This window comes from Staurois parvus, unplaced genomic scaffold (assembly GCF_062004578.1).
Source record: "Staurois parvus isolate SC_StPar_1 unplaced genomic scaffold, SC_StPar_1.0 ptg000748l, whole genome shotgun sequence".
Taxonomy (NCBI): Eukaryota; Metazoa; Chordata; class Amphibia; order Anura; family Ranidae; genus Staurois; species Staurois parvus.
The window spans coordinates 1,016,804-1,041,857 of NW_028318544.1; the positions used below are offsets into that span (position 1 = coordinate 1,016,804).

Sequence of the window (25,054 nt, forward strand, 5' to 3'; positions counted from 1 at the left end):
TGACATCTCCAGTGACACTAATACAGTGATCAGTGCTAATACTACATACTGTCACTGTGCTAATGTTACTGTCTGGGAAGGGGTTAACATTTAGGGGCAATCAAAGGGTTAACTGTGTGCCTAACATTGTTTACAGTGTGTACTGTGTGCTGTTTTTACGAAGCAATGTGCCAGTTTTTACTCCCTGCTTTGCAGGGAGAAAATAAACAGCACATTGCTGCTGTCTGTTGAGAGCCCTGTGTTGCTTACCAACACTGGGATCTTTCTATCATTCACTGAGCCGATCAGCAGGTCCTGGTCTTAAATCATTGGCTGGGACTCGCTGATTGGCTTTTCCTGTATTGAATGACAGTAGAGCTGAGGCGGCGTCCTCACCCCCTACTCGGAAATTTCAAATCATGTACTGTACATGTATGTGATCTGGCACAAGGGAGCCACCAGCCTGAAGTATATGTGGCCAGCAGTTAAACAGTATAGACACTATTTTTAATGTTTTACATAGCTACTGTATATCTGCAAAACAAGCCAGCTTTAACTGATCTAGCAGGATTTCATTTTCTGACTAAAGTTCCACATTAAGTTATCTTCAGCATTTGTCTTCAGGGTTCCCATGGTTGTTAACATGCTGGTTCTGTGGTTTTATAATCTTCTTGGTCACTGACCAAAAACAATTATGCAGATCTGCAGTTCTGACTCCATTCTAACTTCACTTAACTGCATTCTTGTTTTACGTCAAGTGTCCCAGAAAGCATTGAAAACTCTGGTATGCCTGCCAGACAGCAGTCTTTGTATTTTTCTCAGCGATAGCAGTCTTTGTATTTCTCTCAGCACAGGTTTCCTTTAGGTCCCCATTATATTATGCGCACCATGAGCAATGCTGCACTGTAGGTGTGTTGCTGTCTACTGTAACGGTGCACTGCGGTGTCACAGCGTTGCTGTGCATTGTTGTAGCATGCAGTAACATGTATTTTACTGCGTCATAGTGCATCGCCCCAGTTTGAAGGGGGCTTATAAATCAGAGCTCAAGTTAGCTGCCAGTAAATGAAAACAGTCGCCATCTAATGCTTTTCAGAAAACACTAAAAATTTAAAAATGAAAACAACAATAACAAAAAAAACCTCTGAGATCTATGTAGGCACAGTGCTGATTTCACAGTCTTTTAAAGTGATATTAAATCCTCAGTTTTTTATGCACTTTCAGCATCTGAGTTAATCACTTAATAAGTATGCAGCTTCTTTATCTTTTAATCCTTGCCCATGTCCCTGTTTAAGCTGGTGCCATGATTTCTTCCCCAGGTTTCCTGTTCAGGGGTGCTCCTTACACTTGTATGGAGCCACCCTGGCATAAAGGGACATAGCTCCAGGATAGCAAGCCACCCCCCTTTGCAGCTCCTTTCCCTCCTCCTCCAAGTTACAGACTGTCTCCAGACTGCACTATCCAGTGTTAGATCTTTCCTATGAAACCAGGATTACAGAGAAGCAGCACAAATAGAGAAGGAACCAGCAGCACTGAAAGTTCTAAACTGCAAGTACTGGGGTAAGAAAGGTAAACAATACTTTACTGAGGGATGTGTATTTTATGGTGTTCAGTGTGTTAAGCTAAAAACACCGATATTTTAAAAGTACTTTAAAGCTGAACAGCTACTTTAAAGCTGAAATTCAGCCACTTTCTAAAATGTTATGGGTTAAAGTGAAACTATAGGCAAAACTTTTTTTTTGCATTTTGGGTAGAGTAAGGAAGGGTTATAACCCCTGTCAGATTGTTTTCACCATCTGTGTCCCATAGGGGAGATTTTCCTTCACTTCCTGTCCCAGAGCCAAACAGGAAGTGAAAGAAAATCCCTGCAAATTAAGGGAATTCCTTGGGTTTCCCCAGATCACCAGAACTAGTGTCCCCATTGGAAGGTTTCCCCTCTCTTATTTTTCTGGGGACAACCCAAAATTTGGGATTTTCTTTTGCTTTCACTTTCAATAATAATGTTAAACAGGACAAGTAGAGGAATTTCCCTAATAGGGGCATAGACAGCAATAAAACTGATGGTGTTCTAATACCGCTCCACTCTATCCAAAACTAAAACTAATTATACTTTAAGTCCAACAAGACACATGCCACCTTGTAATATATCTCTTTAATTTACTGTTTACATTTTTATTGCATGCCGGGAGTAATCTGGTGCTACGATGGTGAACCTTTTAGTCTCAGCTCCAGCAGCTGCAGAGTCACATGCATCAGCTCTGCAGGCCCCTCCCCTCCTCCTGTCCAATCATAGAATATTTTGTATTATGTGAACCCATTTACAAAATACAAAGTCTTCTGTGAATGAACAGCAGAGGGGAGGTGTGGGCAGAGCTGCTGTTGTATAAAAAAGTAATATCTCTCCTGTCAGAGCACCATGAGTATAGAGATATCTGTAATACCAGTGCTCAGTAAAACTGGCAGTTGTAAGAGATAAGTCCATGAGGTGGCATGCACCTTGTTGGGAATAACTCACAGTAAGCCAGCACATTATAGAAAGTGTCTGACCTTCTGGAGTTCAGATTTAAGCATAACACCATCATATTTTCTAACAGTTTACAGTGTGTTGTACTGCACAGTAAATAGGCATACATTTAACAATAAGAGAACAAACTGAAGACAAGAATTAGATACTGCTTGTTGCAGGCTAAAAGAATTCTTGGGGCCTATGTGTTAGTTAAGAGACATAACAGAGTGTGATTGAAACTTCTGACTGAGCCATCCTTTAAAGGGATTATTATAAATACTCCTTCTGAGGCTGTTTATTTGCAGTGTACAGTGTATAGATCGCTACACCAGTAACATGGGGCATCATGACCAGTATGGTGCAGTAGGGTCTGGAAGATATTTGGAGTTAGTTCACCTTTTTTGTGAAAAAAAGACAATTGGTGGAATAATTATTTTTTTGTCACAAAAGCAAAAGTATCCCCTGAAAGTATCCCTCCATTTCACCATATTTGCAAATTATTTTTGTAGTTTTCATTTAGCAGTTTAATATACTTACACTATATTGCCAAAAGCATTGAGACACCCCTCCAAATCATTGCATTCAGGTGTTCCAATCACCTCCATGGCCACATGTATATAAAATCAAACACCTAGGCATGCAGACTGCTTCTACAAACATTTGTGAAAGAATGGGTCACTCTCAGGAGCTCAGTGAGTTCAAGCATGGTACCATGATAGGTTGCCAACTGTGCAATAAGTCCATCCATGAAATGTCCTTGCTACTAAATATTCCACGGTCAACTGTTAGTGGTATTATAACAAAGTGGAAGCAACTGGTAACAGCAAGAACTCAGCCACAAAGTGGTAGGCCACATAAAATGACAGAGCGGGGTCAGCGCATGCTGAAGTCTCCAACTGTCTGTAGAGTCAATAGCTAAAGACCACCAAACTTCATGTGGCCTTCAGATTAGCACAACAACATTGCATACAGAGTGTCATAGAATGGGTTTCTATGGCCAAGCTGCTGCATCCAATCCTTATCACCAAGTGCAATGCAAAGCGTTGGATGCAGTGGTGTAGAGCATAATGCCAATGAGCAGTAGGGCAGTGGAGACATGTTCTCTGGAGTGACGAATCATGCTTCTCTGTCTGGCAATCTCATGGACATATCTGGGTTTGGCAGTTGCCAGGAGAACGATATTTGCCTGACTGCATTGTGCCAAGTGTAAAGTTTGGTGGAGGGGGGATTATGGGGTGGGGTTGTTTTTCAGAGGTTGGACAGTGAAAGGAATTCTTAAGGTATCAGCATACCAAGAAATTTTGGATAATTTAATGCTACCAAGTTTGTAACAGTTTGGGGAGGCCCCTTCCTGTTCCAACATGACTGCACACCAGTGCACAAATCAAAGTCCATAAAGACATGGATGAGCGAGTTTGGGGTGGAGGAACTTGACTTGACTGTACAGAGTCCTGACCTCAACCTGATATAACACCTTTTGGGATGAATTAGAGTGGAGACTGCGAGCCAGGCCTTCTCATCCAACATCAGTGCCTGACCTCACAAATGTGCTTCTGGAAGAATGGTCAAACATTCCCATAGACACCCTCCTAAACCTTGTGGACAGCCTTCCCAGAAGAATTGAAGCTGTGATAGCTGCAAAGGGTGGGCCAACTCAATATTGAACCCTACGGACTAAAACCGGGATGCCATGTTCATGTGCATGTAAAGGCAGGCATCCCAATACTTTTGGCAATATAGTGTAGAGCCATGTAAGCCATTGCTTCAAAAGTTGTTCTCAGTTACTGCATGTAGCTTCTCTTATGACCATAAGCATTGTGCATTCTCTACTCTTTTTGTGACTGTTTCCTCTAAATATATATTGTTGTTAAATTATATTTGCTTGTATCCTGACAGACTCTACACACAGTTATGCAGTTTTCCGATTTGTAATCTCCATTAATCCTGTAGACATCACTGAACTCAATGCTACACTTGGAAACTATATCCTACATGAGCCACTGAGAGCTTCACAGATCTTCCAATCGGTATGGCTTGAATGTTCGTTAAATATAATTTAATCATGTAATATAGTATACTACACTCTGAGACTTGCTTATTCATATTTTAGGTATGTGATGCTGCAATAAGACTCCTTTCCTTGATTGAACAATACCAGACTGAAGCACAGGTAGACAATCTAAAGGGCTGGTAATAAAATATTCACCACGGACTCATTGAAAACAACTGAATCAATGTAGCTGCTGTATAGCAAATTTCACTACAGCAAACCCATATTGTGGAAACTGATGAGCTAACACAAAACATTGAATCAATGTGTGAGACCTATAGATGCCTACTGACTGTGAGTGCTGAATGTATTTTAGGCACAACAACCAGCAGAGACTGAACACTGATATATGCTTTCATTCATTTTCATTGGTCAGCTTCTGAAGAAACTTCAGTTGGGGATTTCTCTTCTGTCCTTTAATGCTGTTGATCTCTAGCTGTTTCAGTGTGGGTTTCTATCTAAATGTAATTCAACACCTTTAATTAAAGTGTTAATAAACCCAGGGCTGCTGTTAGAAACAACAGGGCCCCATACAGCTAACCTGACAGGGACCCCTCTGAAAAAAGTACACAGTTTACTATGCTTCAGTTATAAATGAACACAGTGAGTGATTGGTACCGATCATTAACTGTGTTAATTCAGGGAAGGAAGGGGCTGATAAATGTGACATATTTTACTGGACCTATCCTCTACTCTCCATCATGAAGGATCCTATTGTGTGCTTACAGCTGCCGATGAGAAGGAGACGAGAGAAGCAGGAAGCACTGCAGGGGTGGGGGCACACAGGGGGGCCTGGGCAGCAGGGGGAAATGTATGGTGTACATGGGGGATGATGGGTGTGTCAATTACTGGAACAGATCCCCTGTATGGCTCTCTCTGCATCAGCTGAAAGCCAGTGGAAGGGAGAATAGAAGAAGCCAGTTTTCAGCTGCTGCAGAGAGAGCCATACAGAGGATCGGTTCCAGTAATTGCCCCCTCCATGCCCACATCTGGTTCACCCAACTCCCTGGGATCCCTGCTGGCCTGGGCCCTGTACAGGAGGACTGGTAGTACCCCCTTATTTATTTTATTTATTTATTTCAGGTACTTATATAGCGCCATCAATTTATGCAGTGCTTTACATATATGCTGTACATTCACATCAGTCCCTAACCCTCAAGGGGTTTACAATCTAAGGTCCCTAACTTACATTCATACATACAAATACAAAGGCCAATTTAGACAGGATCCAATTAACCTACAAGCATGTCTTTAGAGTGTGGGAGGAAACCAGAGTACCCACGCAGGCACAGGGAGAACATGCAAACTCCAGGCAGGTGGTGCCGTGGTTGGGATTCAAACCAGTGACCATAGCACTGCCAGACGGAAGTGCTAACCATTTAGCCACTGTGCTGCTCTGACTAAACCCACAACAGTAAAATCAGTCTGTATGTGCAGTAAATCATGCTTTTTATACTTTCTTTGGTACATAAGGGGTTAATCCTTTGCATTGTGTAAAAAGGATGTTTGATCCTGTCTTCTTTGATCCTCCCCTACTTCTACTGTCCCCAATATATCCCGTGATAGAACAGAGGTATGGAGGCAAGCTGCACATGCTCAGTTTAGTCTGTATTGCTAGAGTTTTTTTTCTTCGGAGAGTGCATTTGACCAATCACCAATTTATATTTACTAAAATAATTGCATTTCCATGTTCTGTGTACTGTGGGAGAACAGATATAGTGAATGCAGGGTTCTGGGTTTAGTAACACTTTAAACTTGATTCTTGTATCTTTTTGCAGTGCTTGTAGCAATGAATCGTGTACTTTCTCTGCAGATAAATGTAGTCCTGAAATTAACGCACTTGCCTGAATTGCCTGGCTATCGTTTAAGCCTAAGCAACTTCCCCTTAGACTACAAGTCTCAGAGACTTTATATGATGGAAGGAACAGTAACTGCAATATCTACAGTGACAAAGTACACTCAAGGAGCACAATTTCTCTGCTCAGAAACAAAGTGTCCTTTTTCTCAAGGTAAAAATGCACATATAAGTCTACATGTATAATTTTCACTTATCAGTCAGCCCGTCTTAAGCCTGTCCAGTGATTACACACTTTTCTACATGCTGAAATTGGTGCGCTACTAAAATCCCAGTAAACTGGTTAAGGTATATTGACTAATCTTTTCACCCCTCAGGACTGTGGTAGTAACATGATGATATTCAGTGAGATCTTTTGTTGAAGTGGAAGTATACTATATCTGGGCACCACAAAATTAAACCGCTGTTTTATTCATTTTTAATATTCAAGGAGGACTCGGCCATCCATCTATGTCAAATGCTTTATTATGCGGGCAATCACCTAAGGTAGAACTATAGGCAAAACTTTTTTTTTTTCATTTTGAATAGAGCAAGGGAGGGTTGCAACCCCTGTCAGATTTTTTTTTTAGCCAAACAGGATGTGAGAGGAAATCTCTGCAAATTAAGGGAATTCTTTCGGGATCCCGAGGTCACCAGAACTATTGCCTCCATTGGACAATTTCCCCTCTATTACTTTTTTGGGGACAACCCAAAATTTGGGATTTATTTTAACTTTCACTTTCAATCATAATGGTAAACAGGACAAATAGAGAGAGTGAATCTTCCTAATGGGGGCACAGGCAGCAATAAAAATGAACATGGGTTCTAATTCCTCTCCACTTTATCCAAAACTAAAAAAAAATCTTTGCCTTTAGTTATTCTTTAATCCAAAGGCCAGTGATAACAGCAACATTACACTTTCTCCCACTGTGTGGTTAAATTGGTAAACATCTTCTACAGTGATTTTGTTTTACATTCTGCTCTTTATTAGAATCTTAACTGCATCCCACCGGCCATACGCATATATGTATCAGCAGTGTGGTGGGTTTTAACACCAAGCTGTCACTCATATGTGTACAGCCAGGGGCAGACTGACCAGTTGGAAACTCGGGCACTGCCCGAGGGCCCGGGGTCAGTAGGGGGCCCCATGAGATGTCCCTGGTACCTTTTTCATAGGCTTTTTTGAGTTTGGGCAAGGCCCATGATCCCCTATTGCCTGGGGCCCCATGCGTTGTCAGTCCGCCCCTGTGTACAGCCAGTGTTCCTTGTTTGTTCTCCTAACATGCTCACTTGACTTCCCCAGTACTGTGACCATGGTGTCACAAACAGCTCCTGGTTACAGTTTCCTTGTTTGTGCTCAATAGATGGGATGGGACTCAATAATGTGATCACTGTAACAGCCAATCACAATGATCATGCATTGCCTCTGACATTCCAAACTTTTAAAGAACCGCTTCCAGTGGCTGAAGATGGTTAAATTGAATTTGCATTTTGTCTAGGCAGGGAACAGCAACATACTCACTTCCTTTCCCTGGTCCATTTGACCACAACAGCAATGCAAGGAATTCCCGTGTAAGCATCAAGTTGGTCTGGTTGAAGCTTATGCAGGGCTAAGTACTCTCTCCAAACCCCCAACTGACAGCATTTAGCCCTGCCAATTGGCTCTTCAGGCACCAAATTCTGCATAGTGGGAAGAAAGTAGAGAGTCACATGATCAACTATACACCTAACCAGGGACACTGATATTGGTACAGGCAGACCTCCTGTACCAGATCAAGGGCCCCACCAGGACAGCAGGAGGCCTGGAAGCTTTATCATTTTCTACAGTAAACTAGAATATAGAGTCTAACCTAGCCGTAATCTTCTACAGATTTCCAGACAGTAGAGTACTGACGGGATAGTGTAGGCGTAGCTTAAAAAAAAAAACCATGATCCTCCAAAGGGGTGGAGACATGAGGGGGTTCCTTTCCTGTGTTGTTATCGGCTTGCTTGCTGCTAAGCAGTGTTGGGAACTTGCAGCTGGGTGACATGGAGAAGAGCAGAGCAGGCAGCAGAGGAGCCCTGACAGTACTGAGATCACCAACTATAATATACACTGATACACCACTGACACCTATAGTAATCTATCGTTAATGGGGCACTGTAGCTTCATATACCTCTGTGCCCTGTAATGTATCAGTGCACTCTGTACTATCAGATACCTATATCAGAGCACTGTACTGTTATAGAATGATATTAGTGCACTGCACTAAAATATACCTCTTCTATAATACAGCTCTGTGTGCTGTCCTGTAAAACAATTTTATCAGTGTACTCATCTGCAATATACCTTTCTCTGTACACATTGCTAAGTTATCAGCAATATATGAGTGCACTCTGCTAATACACACTCAGCGGCCACTTTATTAGGTACACCTGTTCAATTGCTTGGAAACACAAATTACTAATCAGCCAATCACATGGCAACTACTTAATGCATTTAGGCATGTAGATGTGGTGAAGATGACTTTCTGAAGTTCAAACTGAGCATCAGACTGAGAAAGAAAGGGTATTTAAGTGACTTTGAACCTGGCATGGTTGTTGGTGCCAGATGGGCTGGTCTGAGTATTTCAAAAACTGCTGATCTAGTGGGATTTTCACGCACAACCAATTCTAGGGTTTACGGAGAATGATCAGAAAAAGTGAAAATATCCAGTGAGCGGCAGTTGTGTTGATGAAAATGCCTTGTTGATGTCAGAGGAAAATGGGCAGACTGGTTGCTGCAACATTCAGATGGTAGGGTCAGAATTTGGCGTAAACAACATGAAAGCATGGATCCATCCTGCCTTGTATCAATGGTTCAGGCTGGTGGTGGTGGTGTAATGATATGGAGGGTATAGCAAGGTGTACCTAATAAAGTGGCTGGTGAATGTGTACCTGTGTGCACTGTGCTGTAATACCAGAATATCAGTGCACTGTGCTATATAATATGCCCATGTGATCAGTGCTATAATACCATTAAATGAGTGCACTATGCTATAATATCAATGTACTATACTATATTACATAGCTCTCTCTGTGCTGTTAGAACTATTATGTGTGCTGTTCTGTAATACCAATATAGTGCCCTGTGCTATTATATGCACCTGTGCATTGTGCTGTAATATTATTATATCAATGTACTGTGTTGCAATTAACCTCTCTCTGTGAGCTGTGCTGTAATGCTGTTATATCAATGCACTGGACTAAAATAACTATTTCTCTGTACACCGTGCTGTAATTATAGCAGATCACTGTGCTCAAGACTGCTGATACTGAAGTATAGGCAGTAATCCTGTATCTGGCCTGGTCCTGAGTGGGTAAGCAGGGGGGCACAGGCCCAGCAGAGGCTGCCTGTGGGTGTCCCAAGTGCAGCATCATTCCAGAAGAGTGCAAGAAAGCAGCAAAGTGTCAGTCCAAATTCTGCTTACCTCTTCTACTAATGCCATAGGGCAGGAAGCGGGAGGTCCCTGTCAGGTAAACTGTAAGGGGCCTTATGAATTCTAATTATGCTCTGTACCTAAATATGGATATTATGCTTCACTTTTGCCAGTGTAGAAATGGGAAGGTGAAGACATACTGGAAGGGGCAGGCAGCATTTAGGTAAACATGTTGCTTTCCCTAGCAAACACAAGTTTGCTTTAAAAAAAAAAAAAAAGGTCATCCTAATGCACTTTACTAATTACATTTTTATGATTAGATTTTCAGTATATTCGAGTCCACATACCTGGGGCTACGGAATTAGCCACTGTAGGACAGGAGTTTATGTGCGATTTATGCTCATCGCCACTAAAGGAAGATATGAAGTATAGAGTTCTTGGTGGTATGTGCTATGCTTTAGAAGTTTTAAGTATTTCACAATAGCTTAAATATTTGTCTTTAGACAAAAAATCAAGTTCACTTTTACAACATGTACTCAGATAAACAGGTGGTTGAGTTAACAGATGCAAAGTCATTACGTGTTCTCCAGGGACATTATGCAACCCCTCAGAAAAGCCGCTTCCAGTCATATGCTGTTTACATCAGAGGTAAAGTCTTTTGTATTTATTGGTCCTTTATGTTCCCACTTGCTAAAAATAGTAATCACCATTAGGGTCCTTTTACACCAGATGTGTTGGCACATTTATTTCAGTGCATGCCAAAGCAAAATCTATAAATAATGTATTTGAATTGGAGAAATTCACACTGATACTTTGCGCTGATATGAGTCATTTTGCAGTAGAGCAAGCCCCACTTTTTTTTAGTGCAAGGACATGCATTGTGATGCGTGTTAGCGCAAAGCAACGCACTTCAGTCCACAGGTAAAACAGGAGGCCCGTCCTACTTTGGCTCCTGTGACACGCCGTAGACCCTTTGCATGTTCCAGGAAGTAAGGAGAAAAGTGCATGCTAAAACACAGAAACACAGCATACCAACACGTTGCAGTGTAAATGGACACTCTAAACTTACATTACATCAGGTTACATGCATTTTGATCTTGTTTTTCCAATTGTGAGCGTCTTTAATACCTGCACTGAACATTCAAAATCATATAATCTGAAGAACATTTATTTTCTTTTTCTTGTAGATGAGTTAATTAACAGGATGAAAATAGGGGGAAGGTATAGAGTAGTAGGAATTCCAGTATGTGGGCCTAATGATTCTCAACTTTCTATTTGCATAGAAGCAAATAATATTCATCAGTACATAGCAGAAAGTAAGTGCAGTACCTTCTGGGAATAAATGGTTTCATAATATACTATGTTCATATACTGTATATATATTGCATCAGTGAGTAAATAGATAAATAAATAAGGAATGTTTCTTATAACTAACATCACATCCCTATACTGCAATTGTTATTTTAGACTTCCAAGGCAACAACACAGTAATATAGCTATACAGACAAGTATACCATTTCAGAATTACTAGAATTACAGAGCCTAGGATCACATTATACAAAAGCATATTCATCTCAGTTAGGACGGTGTTATGATTACAGGCAGGGATTTTCACCTTTGGCACTGGCTCTGTGCTTACTGCTACAGTATTTACTGTCATTTAGCTGTTGACAGGGGTTAGCTATGGTTGGAGGCACAGAGGTGAAATGTAAAAGGGGGTAAGTGTGCAGAGGTGATCTGGGGTCAGAGGTGCAGAGGTGAGTTGTGCAAGAGGGGAAGTGTTCAGAGGTCAGGGGGTGCAAAGGTGAGCTGTGGACATTGGTTAGCAATGGCCAGGGATGCAGAGGTGAGAGGTGGAAGTAAGCAGAGGTGAACTTCAGACAGGGGTGCAGAGGAGAGTTGCAGACAGGGGAGCAGAGCTGGGCTGCCAACAGTTGTGGACAGGGTAGAGAGGTGAATTTTGGACAGGAGGTGTAGAGGTGATCTTTGGATGAGGATGCGCAGGTGAGCTTTGACATAAAAGGTATTACAGGTAAATAAATAATGGAGAATAGCCCAGGGTTAAGTATCATGTAATTGGTCTGCTGAAGGAGATAGAAATGCATGTCACCAGCCAGGACAAAAAAAGGTTTTATTTAAATTGTTTGGTTTGGGTTAGAAGTGGAAATGAGTTGAACACAGATGTGAAGAGTAGAGTGAAGAGAAAAGAGAGAGAGAAGAAAGGGGTGGCAGAAAAAAATGTGGCATGGAATTGGGTTGTGGGACGTAAGGGTGGAGTGAGGTTTAGGGAGGAGAAATAAAATGTGTTCTACAATCCCATCATCTAAGAGATAGGTTCCCATTATTTTATTGCATTTATCTGAGAATTTGAATTGGGTACAACAGAACCATATCTTGTGAAAACAGTCCTCCTGCTTCCTAAGAGACATCATAAGGTCTTCCATTTTCACAATGTTATATACTGTCTTAACACACTGACCAATCATAGGAGCCATGCGGGATTTCCACTGAGAAGGGATACAGATCCTGATGGCCTTGATAAGATGTATTACCAAAGAATTGTGGTATTTCCACCTTGTGAGTAAACTAATGTTCGTAGGATTGTCTGCAAGGGATAGTCCAATAAATTCTGAAATTAGGGCACAGACTTCAAGCCAGAAAGGTCAGATGTGTGGGCTTGAACAAAAAATATGGAGCAGCGTGCCCCTGCATCTCCAGCAATTGGGATCAACACTCTGAAACATTTAGTGTTCTCTCATGGGACCCTGTACCATCTGCTTAGTATAACCAGACTCCTGGAGCCTGGATGAGATGGAAGATTTGTGTGCAAAACAGAGAGACGTCTTGTATTTGCACTTTTTTTTCTTTTTCCTGTTGCCTTTTCTTTTTCCCTGTTGCCTTTTCTTTTTCCCCCAACCTTTCTAGAGCAAGAGACTTGAGTTCTGGCCATAACATCTTTGTGGAACTTGGTACTTAGGTGTGCAAATGTTATCATTTTAGTTCACCATAGCTACCAGACAGATTCACTCTTAAGGCATTTAGTTTAAACTGAAATGTCAGTTGTGAATGATCTTACATTTAATGTACAAAGAGTATGTTGTAGAGTATGTTGTACAAGAAAGTTCCTGAATGTAACAACTGCCTACACCTTATGATGATATATTTATATTTTGATTTACTCACTAGGTTCTCTGACCATAAGTGAGCCAATTCGAGAACTTTACCTAAAGACCTTTGGTTCCCCATGGATTTTCACAGGAGTACTTGCAAATATTTTTGCTTCACAAGTTGTCCCGGTGGGGACTTACAATACGCTTAAACTCTGTGTGCTACTCAGCCTTGTGCAAACATGTAATGAAGATGAAGACATTGGAAATATCATAGACCTTTTAGTAGTGACAAGTGATACACTGATTGTGGAGAGGTATCTTCAATAAACTGTGTCTAAACCCAAAAGCAAAAATGTAATATATTGCAGGTTACCAGTCCTTAATTGTGGTGATTGCATTAATTCTCTTTTTTTCAAGTTTTGTTTTATTTTCACTTGGTGATTCTGCCAGTAATACACTTCCTGCCCTAGGATGACAATGCTCCCTCCCCTCTCTGTATAACAAAAGCAGGGGTCTCCAAACTCTCTAAACAAAGGGCCAGTTTACTGTCCTTCAGACTTTAGGGGGGCCAGTCTGTGGCCATTGGGAGTTGAAATTGTCCTGGTGTCAGTGGACGTAAACAATGCAGCTTTGGTATTAGGGGGAGGAATAGTGCCCCATTGCTGCTGTCAGTGGGAGGAATAGTGCCCCATTGCTGCTGTCAGTGGGAGGAATAGTGCTCCAATTGCTGGTGTCAGTGGGAGGAATAATGCCCTATTGCTGGTGTCAGTTTGAGTGCCTCATCATTGGTGTCAGTGGGAGGCATAGTGCCCTGTTGTTAGTGTCAGTGGGAGAATAGGGACTTGTTGTTGGTGTCAGTGGGAGAATAGGGCCCCATTGCTGATGTCAGTAGCAGGAATTATGTCCCATTGTTGGTGTCTGTGGGAGGAATAGTGTCTTGTATCAGTGGGAGGAAAAGTGGCTTAAGGGCCAGATAAAGGCGAGAAAAGGGCCGCATCTGGACCCCGGGCCGCAATTTTGAGACCACTGAACAAAAGAAACAGAATAGGAATACAGCATCTTCTCCATGTCTTCATAACACAGAAGGCTGTGGTTCTGTAGTCTTCAGAGACACAGTGAGGAACAGAGGTATTTGAACACCCTGCGATTTTGCGAGTTCTCCCACTTAGAAATAATAGAGGGGTCTGAAATTCACATTTTAGGTGCATTCCCACTCTGAGAGACAGAATTAAAAAAAAAAATTCGGGAAATCACATTGTATGATTTTTAAAGAATTTATTTGTCTTGCACTGCTGAACATAAGTATTTGAACACCTAAGAAACAGCAAGAATTCTGGCTCTCAAAGACCTGTTACTGTGCCTTTAAAAAGTCCACCTCTACTCTACTCATTAATCTAACTTAGTAGCACCTGTCTGAGCTCTTTAAGGACACCTGTCCACCCCACAGTCAGTCAGACACCAACTACTACCATGGGCAAGACCAAAGAGCTGTCAAAAGACACCAGAGACCAAATTGTGGACCTCCACAAGGCTTGGCAATTGCCAAGCAGCTTGGTGAAAATAGATCAACTGTTGGAGCAATTGTTAGAAAATGGAAGAGGCTAAAGACGACTGTCAGTCTCCCTCAAACTGGGGCTCCATGCAAGATCTCACCTAGTGGGGTATCACTGATTATAAGAAAGGTGAGGAATCAGCCCAGAACTACAAGGGAGGAGCTGGTCAATGACATGAAGAGAGTTGGGACCACAGTCTCAAAGGTCACTGTCGCTAGAACACTACGCCGTCATGGTTTCAAATCATGCATTGCATGGAAGGTTCCCTTGCTCAAGTCATCACATGTCCAGGCCTGTCTGAAGTTTGCCAATGACCATCTGGATGATCCAGAGGAGGCATGGGAGAAAGTCATCTGGTCACATGAGACCACAGTAGAACTTTTTGGTCTAAACTTCGCTCGTCATGTTTGGAGGAAAAAGAAGGATGAGTTGCATCCCAAGAACACCATCCCTGCTGTGAAGCATGGGGGTGGTAACATCATGCTTTGGGGGTGCTTTTCTGCGAAGGGGACAGGACGACTGCACTGTATTATGAAGAGGATGAATGGGGCCATTTATTGTGAGATTTTGAGCAACAACCTCCTTCCCTCAGTCAGAGCATTGAAGATGGGTCATGGCTGGGTCTTCCAACATGACAACGACCCAAAGCACACAGCCAGGATAACCAAGGAGTGGCTCCGTAAGACGCATATCAAGGTTCTGGAATGGCCTAGCCAGTCTCCAGACCTAAATCCAATAGAACATCTTTGGAGGGAGCTGAAACTCTGTGCTGCTCAGCGACAGCCTCGAAACCTGACAGATCTAGAGGAGATCTGTGTGGAGGAGTGGGCCAAAATCCCTGTTGCAGTGTGTGCAAACCTGGTCAAGAATTACAGGAAACGTTTGACCTCTGTAATTGCAAACAAAGGCTTCTGTACCAAATATTAACACTGATTTTCTCAGGTGTTCAAATACTTATGTTCAGCAGTGCAAGACAAATAAATTCTTTAAAAATCATACAATGTGATTTCCTGAATTTTGTTTTTAAATTCTGTCTCTCAGAGTGGGAATGCACCTACAATGTGAATTTCAGACCCCTCCATGATTTCTAAGTGGGAGAACTTGCAAAATCGCAGGGTGTTAAAATACTTCTGTTCCTCACTGTAGATGAAAACAATGTAGCTGATATTAGTCACAGGCAGAGGGCACAAGCAACTTCTCAGCTAACAAACTTTCTGAAAATATCAACAGGTATTTTTTTTTTGCATGTATCGGACAGATATAATAAAACACTTTCAATTCTATATTTAACAGACCAAATCTCAGCAAATAAGAGAAGTTCATTGTTATTGTTTTCCTTTCCCATTAAAATGTACAAATGCTTATTAAATACACTTTATTAGTGTGAGAGAATGTTTATTCCATGCTAGTTAAAACCCAGCTTCATCATTTCCCATATCTTATGTTAAAGGAATTGCATTGTGGTTTTTGTGTATTTATTTAGGTCAATTCATAATAATAATAGTACTTAAAAAGAGTAAAGTTCTCAATTAATCTCAGAGCTATTATACACCCATATTCCTTATTTTCCTTATTTTTGTTATTTTCTTTCAAAGGAATTTAGTTCATAAAATCTCTATGTCCAACTTCTGAATATATTCACTGTTCATTTGCATGTGTACATTGATTCCTTCTACAAAAATAGGGGAAATGTGTTACAATAAAGTATTACAATAAAAAATGGGAAGATAAAATCTGTTTTTCAGGCTGATGAGTTACAGTGTGTCCCTTCTACCACGTGGAGTCCGACATACGCCTTTTAATGACATCTTTGCTACTGTAAGAAAAGATGAACATGGGACAGGAACTGCTATCATCCATGCTGGCAGTGCCTTAATGGCAAAAGGAGGAGCCTGCTTTATTGGAGATATAAATTCACATAAAAAAGACCAGCTTGACCATTTGAAGTCGGGTAACTATAAAATAATGAAATTGCAATCAGTCCCGGTGATTCCCAATGATGAGCTGCTAATAGTGTTTTTTCCATAGTTTTGGAGAGTAGAAACACAGCCATGTTCATACCTGGGAAGAAATATGGAGTAGATGTGGATCACCAGATATTTATACCTCTTCAGTGTAATTTCTGGGCATATGCAGATTTCTCTTATAAGAAATGCAATTTAAGGAAATGCAATTTAAGAGAAAACACCTTTATTGGACAGATGGTAAGTGACGCCCAGTGTGCATGGAATATCATCATAATGTGAAGAATGGTCTGCAAAGAACACATACCCATGATAAAAAAGAATTATTAAAAAAAAATGGTAGCAAATTAGCAAAAAGGGGTTGCCGGCATTTAGCATTGTATACTGTGTGTTTCAGAGTTTATCTTGTAGTCAAAGAATACAGGACTTTTACATACAGGAGTACTTGATGGTGAGCACTTCTGCCTAAAATTAACTTATAATAATTAAAGTAGAACAAAGGGCATTTTTATTTCATTTTGGATAGAGTAAGGAAGGGTTATAACTCCTGTCAGTTTTATTTTTGCTATCTGTGTTTGGGGAGATTTCACTTCCTGTCCCATAGCCAACACAGGAAGTGAGAGAAAATCCCTTCAAAGTGAAGGAATTCCCAATTGTCACCAGGGTCACTAGAACTAGTGTCCCCATTGGAAGATTTCCCCTTTATTGCTGTCCTTGGGACAACCCAAAATTCAAGGTTTTCTATTACGTTCACTGACAATGGTAAACATAACAAATAGAGAGTGTGGATCCCCCTGATGGGGGCACAGACAGCAATAAAAAACTAACAGGTGTCCTAATCTTCCTGTATCCAAAACTAAAAAATGTTTGCCTTTAGTTATACTTTAAAGGGAATGATACTCATCCATACACTCAGTCGTCCATAATACATTTCCATGGACCACAGGACAAACCTTGTACTTGATGAAAGCTTGTGAGCATAAGTCCATCTAGCTCCTCTGTCCTGCAGCGGGGGAAACAGGAGTCAGCACTATATATTTTAAACTTCCCAAGGCTGCTTGTGATTTTTAAAGCGTGATTTGCATGCAGAAATGCGTGCCAAGCATAAGTAAATTCACTTCAATGGACTGCCTTAAGCACGCTTGTCACCCAAAAGAAGATACTGCTTTGTATGTTTTTCCACGATTGCCACACACTTCTGTCTTGCGACAATCATGCCAGAATTGCACCACACTTGGCATGCTATTAAAGAATAATGTCACTGAAACGTATGCGTTCTGCCCCAATTTGAAATCACCTCATGTGAACAGGGCCTAAAGGAATCTAGGCTTTCTTCATTTAATCCCCAAAACATATAATAACTATAAATCCTCATGTACAATGGACGTTTTTACAGCTGCTGTTTTTGGCTTTTGGCATTTTTTTTTCTACAGCCAGTAAACTTCCCAGCATGTTATCCTATGTTTCCATGCATGCATAGACTGTAATCAGCGGTTTTTGGCAGGGGTGTTTTTTGGCTGGAAAAAAGCCCCAGAACTAGTGGGTTTCTAGAGGAGTTTTTTAGCTGTAAAAACGCTCTAACATGGCAAACCGTCGTTTTTGGATGTTTTTATAAGCAAAAAAAAATTTTTTTAGTGCTAAAAACCGCAAATGTGAAAAAAAGTGGCTAAACGCTACTGCAAAAATGCTAAAAAAAAATCACGTTTTTAACAGCTAACGTTACCAGCATTATTAAAACACCCAGTGTGCATGGAGTATCATCATAAACAAATGATTCTTGCCAGGTCTCTTGTTGGGCATTTTTTAAAATGCTAAATGGGGGGGGTAGCATTTACTATTGTAGCACTGACCTGAAAGGAATTGCCGGATTTTACGAGGCTCTCCTGCCTTTCTAACAGTGATCTACTGTGTAGCTGCACTCAGATATTTACCAACCCACTGGCGGCAGCAAACAAACAGGCTTCAAGGACTCCAAAGGTTTTTTGCCAATTGTTATTGGCTCAGTGTCTAAGGAGAGAGGGTTTGGGGTATGGGATACCCAAAATCATCAAAAACACATCAGGCCTTCTTAATAGCAGCAAACGTGGTGGTGGTTATTATGTCTCAGTGCCAGCCTACCAGTTACATTTTGATCTCTTTAAGAGCAACTAATTGGTGTCCCTAAAATCTTCAGGAGCATCCTCCCAAAAACAATGGATCCTTTAAGTACCATTATTGGTGACCCTAGTTACAGCAGTAGCAGCCTTCTAATAGGAACTGGTTCTCAGGCCCAAGGTGAGCAATCACAGATATCTTAAAGAGTTGAAGCCTCCATGCAATATGCATCTGGCAGCAAGCTTCCCCTAAGCTCTCCTGGACATTTTTACGCACAGCAGACTCCTCTGAATATGCTCCATCATGCTGCCATCGTCTTGATTCTCCAGGCCAGCTCAGATTCCTTGAGCATGGACTCTGGATTGCTCCTCCAGGCAAAAGGCCTTGAGGACCAGTGTTGAACCTCTACTACACACAGGCATCCTCCCCAGACAGCAGACCTGGGAGATAAGGACACTAATCTCACATGGAGTCCCTCCACAGTCACTCCAAATGTTTATCTACTCCCCAGCCCACATCATTGTAATAAACTCCTCAGTGAGTGTCAAAGGGAGAATAGATATTCATAACCCAATAGGTTAAAACTTCTCACCATCTACTGAAGAACACTCCCCAGTAGCAGGCAATACCGTCAATATCCTGGGCTTAGAAGAAATCCAACAGACACAATGTAAGATGAACAAAGAATGCTCTGGCTTGCTACAGCCAGAAACACTGGCCACAAAAGCCTTCAAACACTAAAATGTGTTAGGTACATTCCAGCTTATGGCAGGGTCCCTACAATATAATCATATGATCCAGCCCCGCAGATGTAGTAAAAAACAACCCCAGGGCCAGTGCCAGACTATTTTGCGCCCCAAGCAAGACCAGCTACTTGCACCCCCTCTCCCAAAAAAAGCCTGTGCAGGGATGCTTTCTCACCTCCTTAACATTAGCTCCATGAGGAGAATGACTGGGGAGCTAGGAGGAAGCAATATTGCACGCAGCACAGCACTGCATTGGCTAGATACTTCTTCTTCATGGATAGGCTGAAGTTTCCAGCTAACATCATCCAATCCTGCAGTGGTATGCGGAGCATCGGTGCAGTATGTGGGAACATTGGTGGACTGTGTGGGAAAGTCAGCGGAGTGTTAGGAAGCCAGTAGGGAACAGGGAAAACCAGCTGCTATGGCTGTGCCCAAGGTGGCAACCTAGCCTGCATAGAGGTAGCTCCGGCCCTGCCCAACTTCAGCATATCTTTTGGATGTGCAATATCTAATCCAATGGTGGTCCACATATTACAAGAAACCTAAGCAATTTCCCAGGAAGCTATACAGTATATTTCATGTCAGAGACGTGTATACGTTTGTAAATCTGTTGTATGGTTACCATGAGAACTTTACTTATTCAGGATTTAAGTATGATACCCGTCAGTGTCATGGATGCATTTGGAATGTTGGTTTACTGCAATGAGTCATCTCTCAGTCACCCAACTGTACCTCTAGTACAACACAGCCTGCTAAGAGCAGTAAATCCTGGATCACCTCTCTGCCCTGCATCTGAACAGTTCACCACACAAGACTTTGAAGAGGTAACAAAAAAAATCAACCATTTATGCATCTCTCATTTTTAAACATTATTTTTATAACTGATGTGAATGTTAAAACATAAAATATTGGAAACTGCCTCTACGAAGAGAAAAAAACACACCAATAACATTTACTTTTCTTTTGGTGTATAAACAAATCTGACTGAATCACTACATATGCTGACTGTTCACACAAGAGCCACCAGCAAAGTACAAACATGATGTGACTCTTCAAATAAAGTTAAACAAAAAAAAATAAAAAACAAGCAGGACAATGTGCTAAAATGAGCACACCACTTCCTACGGCACCTGACAATTGCTTGCACTGCAAAATGCCATGTTTTACCATGCAGACTAGTGTGAATATAGCCTTACGATAACATCAGATATACATACTTATGATTTTGTGTTAAATGCATGCTAAGGCATTTATTGCATTTCATGGATACTACCCTTTGACAACACCTTCATCTCCCATTCTCCCTACCATCTCTATTCAGGCATAATCCAGAATTAGCATCTACTGATAAGTATATAGCTGGCCACATATGTAAAGTTTTCTTTCATTCAGCCCTGGAGCTAAACTAGAGATATCCATAGACTCCCCTGTCCACATTAAGGGTTCTTTTACACAGGGCGGACCCGTTTAATGGATCTGCTTGCTCTGCAGGGGATCTCTCCGCTGATCCCTGCTGAGCAAGCGGATGACAGCTCTGTGTCTGCTCGGCTGCTGCTGAGCAGACAGAGCAATTTGCTCTCCTCAATGGGCGGTCGGATGAAAACGGACCGCCTGTCCATTTTCATCCAACCCGATCCGACAGAAGGAAGGGGAATTGGATCCCCATCTGTCTCTTTTTATCAGATCGGATGTTAGTGGGGGTAAACGGACACCCTTCTGTTTACATCCATCACTCCATAGAAGAGAATGGAGATTCTGATCGGTGCGCCTGAAAAACGGGCAGGCGGACCCAGTCGGAATGTCTGTGTGAAAGAGCCCTAAATGGTGTACATCAAGGAATCTCCTACAGCTTTTGCATTCTGACAGCTAGCACCTGGAGCTGTCAGAATACCCAGACAGTGACTGCAGCTGATGGTATGTAGTAGCTGTTCAGTGGACTTTTTTCTGCCCAGCTCTTTATTTGACTTCTCAGTTGAATACTGTCAAGCCAGGTGGTGTCGGCTGGGCCACCCACACCTTGAAGTTCAGCTGAATCTTTCTGCCTATGCAGCTAGACAAGTCAGTCCCCTGCTGCTTGCTTTTATCTCATAAGACACTAGAAAGTTACAGCCTTAGAACAAATCCTGAGAAGAGTGGGTAGGTTGAAGAAATTATTCCTCCTGCTCGCAGCAGACATTGATCCTCTTAGACCTAGGCCAGTCATTGGATGGAGCTCAGATTATTAGCTCAGATTATTTTTTTATATGAAAAAGTATAATAATCTTAAGCATGGTATACATGGAAAATCAGCCCGAGTGTACTGCGAACTGAAGGCGTTTAACTACAGGCTTCTGTCAAAAGGTTATGCTGGTAAACCAGCATTCGATTAGCGCGGTCAGCCAATGGCTACAGCACTGATCAGTGTATTCTGGAGAGGGGGAGTCCCCTCTGTCAGAATACAATAGTTCAGTGAAAGAGATCCCTGCATCGCATATTGGGGTTTATGTAATAAAGCTGGTTAGAGTCTCATGCACCTGTGCATGGTAGCCAATCAGCTTCTATCTTCAGCTTCTTCAGTTAAGCTTTAGCAATAAAACCTGGAAGCTGATTGGTTTCTATGCAGAAGTGCATGAGATTCTGAGTGAACCAGCTTTAGTAAATAAACCCCATTGTGTTGATGGGGAGATCTGTCAAGTTTTTCTCTTGAAATCGCTAGTTGAATGAAAAAAACTGAATGTGTACACTCTGCTTTACTCAATAATATTTAACTGTTAAACCTATTACTAAAAGTACAATTTCTTGCAATATTTCAGGCATGTCATTGTATTTGCATTGTTTTTTTGCAGATTAGCAGTCCTTTGTTCTAGATTGCTGGTAAATTCAGGCTGAGGAGACACTGCTGTAATTTTACAATTTTCTAGAATGTTGTGTTGGTAGATCACATCCATAGGATGCTTCTTACAGCAGACATTTTAGTTTATAAACATAGAAATATAATACCCTTTGCTCATGCACCACACATGTAACATGCACCTAGCCTTCCTAAGATTGGAAAATTACGGTATAAAGAATTGGAATCGGACCTATATACGAGATTGCTACACATGCTTACCTAGACTACCAGATGAGACCTCTGACTACTACTCTGATTGTTTTGTATGGTTTGACCCGGAGCAGTTGCAGCTGCCTCCTCTTCTTCCCCCCTACATCTACCCCCTCCCCTTTTTTTTTTCTCTTTCTCTCTCCCCCCCTATTTCTTTCCTCTCTCCCTCTCTCTCTTTTTCACGCTATATCCTATTTTCTCAAATTTATTTCCCCAAATTTTTCTAAGTCTAGATGAACTTAGAACATCAGTTGACCCATAGATACAACTTCAGCTTCTTAGCTTCCGCCCCTAGGGGTAGATGCCTCATCATTTGCTATTTCCACCACCCTCCTACTTCGTTTTGCATTACATCACTCTCTATCTGAAGATGATCATATGAGGATTGGCTGATCTCTGTACCCAACCGTTCTGTTCACATCATGATACATAGATTCGTGCTTGGAATACAGGTGAAACTCGAAAAATTAGAATATCGTGCAAAAGTTCATTTATTTCAGTAATGCAACTTAAAAGGGTTTCACACGTATGTTCTCCTCTTTCTCTGTTTCACTCGTCTAAATCTCTTTTACTTCAAGCCATGTTAATTGTTGACATTCAATATGCTTCAGATGTACATCCCCTTAGGGATACGGACATTTACTAAATTGTATACATGAACCGATTATAACCTGTATATGTTACCTTTGTGCCTTATTTCTCAATAAAAATTGTTTTTTGTAAAAAAGAAATATAATACCAGTAACCTAATTAACACTCTGCATTTGAATAAATCATTGGCTGTGTTTTACATGTTTAGCTAATTTCCTATGCAAAGAGTTTAAAGGTGACATTTAGCTCCAGGGCCGAAACGTTACTCCAGAGTTATTATTTGGCAAGCAGAAGGATAAGGACAGACAGTAGTGGATCTAAAATCTCAGCATCAGCATTGAGACACCTGTGAGTACTTTCTATATTATAACATAATCAACACTAAAGATACATGTACATGTGAAACAAGGAGTGCTTATTGTGAAGAGGGAGGATAATTACAAGAAAAATGTCATAGAATCCTTCATCCAATAATATCACATTTTTTTTTAGATCTTCAATGTCAGAAGCCCACACAAAGTTAAGTTTAAGAAGGGAAGTGACAGAAGAAGATGCTTTGGTTGCCATTTTATTATTTGAAGTTTCTCTTACCCTGAAACATGGTAAATGTTTTTTTCTCTGCAATTAATATGACATATGTATAAAAGTATGATATATACATGATAAAGGATTAAACCTAGGGTAGGTAGATGGGTTAAATAGATATAATTTCCATCATACGCATCCACTGTTACCTTACTGCTTGATAGCCAAACCCAAGAACAAAAATTAAACATATTAGTTTACAAAGTCGTTAGATGTAGTGGCTGCATGTGTTTTCTTCAGGCGTTTTCCCTTTATTTTCACCTAATAATCCCCCCAAATAACACTTCCTGTCCTTTTTATAGCTATGTTAATTTTTCTACTGTATGCCTTGTTTATCTCCATTATATATGGATTGATGGAATTATTTGTTTACAAAAGATAAAAAGTTGTTTTTTTATGTATTTTCATCTCACAGGAAGTACTTGCTAAGCTTAACATGAAAAATAAAAACTGCTGCAGCCACCACATCTACGGACTGGTTAACAGTAAAATTCAGCATTTTTGTTTTTGGAAAAAGGTATTCTGACTCTTTCAATCACCATAAGACACTTATGGACTGTGTATAGGGTAGCAATAAGCTACAGGAGTCAACAGTTTGTTGGGGTCTTTATAAAATAGTGAATGTGAATTTCAACAAACATTCTCTCATGGTGAATCAACTACTGTACTTAAAAAAACAAAACAAAAAAAAAAACCAACACGTGCACCTGAAAGATTCACCTGTGAAAGTTCGCTGAACGTCAAATTCACCATTTTATAAAAATGCCCCATTAGTGTGTCAGGCAACATGAAACCTCTTGATTTCTGATTTTGATAGTCGAGTATTCATAGGTAAAATGGCTTCAACCAAAGTGGGTTGTGTACATTAGATTAAGTGCTTTAATGATGTGTATGTTGCAGCATTCTTTGTAAAACACCATTATATTGTCTTAAATGTAAATATCGGCCTACCCACAAGAATAAGATATATTTGAAATGAGGCTCTTTCATGCAACCTTCAATCATTTCATCTATACCAGCCTCTCAGCCTGGGTTCTGTGGAACCCTAGGATTTCTCCAGTGGTTGCTATACCAATGAGCAACTTCTGCTTTTCAAATGGGTGACTGCTGACACCCTTGATCTTTTCATCTCTTTGTAAGGGGGGAGTCTTGCTACTGACCCTAACTGTGAGGCGCATACTTCCTTTTAACCATTAAACTAATGTACCATGAGCTGTAGATTTCAAATTATTAGCAGGGAATCCCTGAGACCAGAAAGGTATTTCAAGGGTTCCATCATGTTAAAAAGTCTGATCTATACTAACAGGCTTTTGAAAACAGAAGAAAGAACATACTGGCAGATGGTGCATTTTCTCAGATAAAGAGATCAGGTGCAGACTTTTAGTTAAAGCCTAACTCCAGCCAAAACATTTTATTTCATTCTGGATAGAGTAGGAAAAGGTTAAGCAGAACTAAAGACAAAACCTTTTTTCATTTTGGATAGAGTATCCCTGTCAGTTTTTTTAATTTTCAGAAGACAAGGTGGTCATTCTGTTTAAGAGGTCATCTTGGTCTCTGAAACAGAA

General features: G+C 40.9%; 1 protein-coding gene across 1 annotated transcript in view; it reads left to right on the forward strand.

Moving 5' to 3' along the window:
• Positions 1-25,054, forward strand: part of MCMDC2 (minichromosome maintenance domain containing 2) — a 38,044-nt gene that overhangs the window by 11,751 nt on the left and 1,239 nt on the right. Inside the window, exons 2-13 of the mRNA XM_089654255.1 lie at positions 4,379-4,509; positions 4,593-4,652; positions 6,346-6,541; positions 10,085-10,207; positions 10,305-10,412; positions 10,952-11,080; positions 12,951-13,188; positions 16,173-16,378; positions 16,456-16,631; positions 19,876-20,055; positions 23,113-23,252; positions 23,397-23,506. Of these exons, the coding sequence (XP_089510381.1) occupies positions 4,379-4,509; positions 4,593-4,652; positions 6,346-6,541; positions 10,085-10,207; positions 10,305-10,412; positions 10,952-11,080; positions 12,951-13,188; positions 16,173-16,378; positions 16,456-16,631; positions 19,876-20,055; positions 23,113-23,252; positions 23,397-23,506 (1,797 nt within the window). The remainder of the gene's footprint in view (positions 1-4,378; positions 4,510-4,592; positions 4,653-6,345; positions 6,542-10,084; positions 10,208-10,304; positions 10,413-10,951; positions 11,081-12,950; positions 13,189-16,172; positions 16,379-16,455; positions 16,632-19,875; positions 20,056-23,112; positions 23,253-23,396; positions 23,507-25,054) is intronic.